The following is a 2,948-nucleotide window of genomic DNA, read 5'->3' as shown; positions in this document are numbered from 1 at the left end:
TCCTATCGTTTCTCTATCCTCCCTTCCCCCATTTCCTAATTTCATCAAATCCCCTCCACACTCTCTCTCTCTCTCCTTCATCCCTACACAACGTACTGCATTTACTCAATCTCAATTGCTTCAATCCCCTTCCTCCATCTCACAGATTAATTGTTTCATCTGTCAATCAATTTCTGGTTTTCAGAAAGTTGCCGAGATTCAGTTTACAAATTTGATTTACGATTGTTTAACGATTTTTTGAGTTCATTGATTTCTGTTCCTGAATTTGATTAATTAGCATTGTGATTCTCTGTCTGTTGGCGTGAAATTGAATCGCTGGTTAACATGGCTCCCAAAGCTAGCAAAGGAAAGCTTCATAAGGCCAAGGGCGATAAGAAGAAGAAGGAAGAGAAAGGTATGTTTATGTACTCTCTGTTTGTAACTGTATCTCTTTTTTTTCTTTTTCTTTTTGCTGTTTGTTTCTGCAAGTCTGAGTTAGGATAAGTTTGAGGATGAAGGAAATTGTTTCGGAAAACGGAATAGTTCATTCATGAATAGTTGATGTTGTTTTATAGCCTTCTTTGGTGTAGGATTCAGAATTTATGAATTGATACGGAAACTGTTTCAATTTTTCTGGAAATTTTACAGCCATCACTGCTCCATATCTCATGAGCATAAAAGTTGAAATATGTTAGAACTACTGTTTTCAGACAGATTGTGTTTTGTTCTTCGTTGGAAAATAACTAGTTCTGGAGTTAATTGTTGAATTTTGTCTTATTAATTTACACGTAAAATCATGCATTACAAATTTCAATGTAAAATCATGCATTACAAATTTCAATGATGAATCGAACATGTCTCACTAACAATGGTAACAAATCATTCTCAGTTATTATGCAATACTTGAATCCAAAATAGAGAAATCAAGTATGAGATGAAATTTGGTTTATGTTGTACACTGCGTCCCAATTTTAACGTAAGGTACCACAATTGCATTTTAATTTTCAACACATAATGTTAGATTATCAGATAACGTAAACATGTTGAATCTAGTTCTTATTTAAAGGAAATCTCCAAATATTTTACTAAATTCAAACTACTTTCTTTTATTTTTGTTTTGAAGAATAAATTATCGCTTATGATAGATATAGATATACGTGATAATATATATATATATATGTATATGTATAACACGCATCTTAAATTAAAATGTTAGTTCAACTATTGCCTATAGTAGCCATAAAACATGCCTACATTTTATTTACGTGAACTAGTTAGTGGATATTATTTACTTGAAAAAATTACTATGTCAAGGTAAAGAATGCATGATTACTGTTTTTCAGTTTCATTTTTTGCATTTATTATATACTCACGTGATGTGATTCAAAGTATTTGTCGATCAATACATCGTTGCGTAATTAATAATTTTGTTTGTTTACGAAAAAGTTCATCTTGTTACAGACGACGCACATAAAGAAAACATATAAAAAATTGTTACATGTTGTTAGAATATTTTCTTAGATTCAACAACTTATAATATCTAATTTTTGTATTCGTCTACTTTGACAGTATTACCAACGGTTATAGAAATCGAGGTAGAAACGCCAGAAGAATCCGAGGTGACACTAAAGGTATACCACTTTGAAAAGTTATCCTGCGTGATTCTAAATGAATCATTTTAACATTTTATATAAAATTTCTTTTCACACACATCAATTTCAAAATTCCCTTTATATATTCTCATTGATTCAAATTAAGTTAAAACAGATTCAGATAGTAACATGACGTATAGTAATATGCCATGTTTAATGGATGGTCATTATAATTGTAAGATTGATTTGATCTTTTAATTTCTTTACAGGGAATTTCCACAGACAAAATCTTAGATGTACGAAAACTTTTAGCGGTACATGTGGAGGCATGTCACTTGACCAACTACTCTTTGTCACACGAGGTATGAATGTTAAACTAGCATCATTCTATTTTTTAAAATAGTGACGTTTATTTTTTTTCAAATATAATTATTTTTCTTTTCAAAATAAAAGATATGTCAGCATATATCTCAACGATTAAGCTCTAATTTTAAATGAAATACAAAAGGTAAAGTGAATTTGGTTTATTTTTAAATATAACTTTTGGTGTAAACATTTCATATTAATAACTATTTTTTAAAAAACATGAAATACGACATTCAAGTGGACCCATGGATTGGATCCAACTTCAGAGAGTATTTGAAAAGGCCGGGTGTGGGGTGTGGGATGTGGAGTGTGGAGTGTGGAGTCCGGAGTGTGTGTCCGAGGAGAAAGTTTTCGGGACGGAACCGGAAACACTTTTTATTTTTATTTCTATATTTAAATAAAGTTTTAATAATTTTTTTAAGTAGTGAATTTAAAAGTTAAAATTTTAAAATAAGTTGCATTTAATATTTATTATATTATTAAAATATTATATAATTTTATTATTTTAATATATTTAAAGGAATTCTAGAGCATTCTTCACATTTTCCCTAAAATGAAATCTAAAATCAAAATCTTCAAAAAACGTTACATTCATCTTCAACCGATTCTTTATTTCAGAGATTAAAATATTAGTTATGTTATTAAAATATTTATTTTTATTAAATAAAATATTGTTTATCTCTCCTATATATTTAATTTCAAATACTTTATTGGTGAGAACAATAAAATATTATTTCACTTAAGTAAACTTTTTTTAGGTAATTCTCAATGTTTAGACATTGTTTGACAAACATAAGTTACCTTATTTTTTGGATACATGTTTGGATGACATAAGCTACCTTATTAAAGCAGTAGTTGGAGTAGTTTATGAGGAATTTTTAATCATATTTTTCAGTTATAACTCTCATTAATATTAATAATAATTTAGTACTATTAGTTATTATCATTGATAAATATTAATTAATATTAGTTGATAATTATCAATTATTTTTACTTATAAATTTTACATTA

At 28.2% G+C, this 2,948-nt stretch overlaps 1 protein-coding gene across 1 annotated transcript in view; it reads left to right on the top strand.

Annotated features, from left to right (window-relative positions):
• Positions 1–324: 324 nt before the first annotated feature.
• LOC112516155 (protein TSS-like) overlaps positions 325–2,948 on the top strand; it is a 20,423-nt gene continuing 17,799 nt past the window's right edge. The window contains exons 1-3 of the mRNA XM_025123177.1: positions 325–394; positions 1,549–1,610; positions 1,841–1,933. Of these exons, the coding sequence (XP_024978945.1) occupies positions 325–394; positions 1,549–1,610; positions 1,841–1,933 (225 nt within the window). The remainder of the gene's footprint in view (positions 395–1,548; positions 1,611–1,840; positions 1,934–2,948) is intronic.

The sequence above is a fragment of the Cynara cardunculus genome (assembly GCF_001531365.2).
Source record: "Cynara cardunculus var. scolymus isolate 2C chromosome LG 8, CcrdV1, whole genome shotgun sequence".
Classification (NCBI taxonomy): Eukaryota; Viridiplantae; Streptophyta; class Magnoliopsida; order Asterales; family Asteraceae; genus Cynara; species Cynara cardunculus.
Note: the sequence above shows the minus strand (reverse complement) of the source record. Positions and strands in the feature narration are given on the sequence as shown.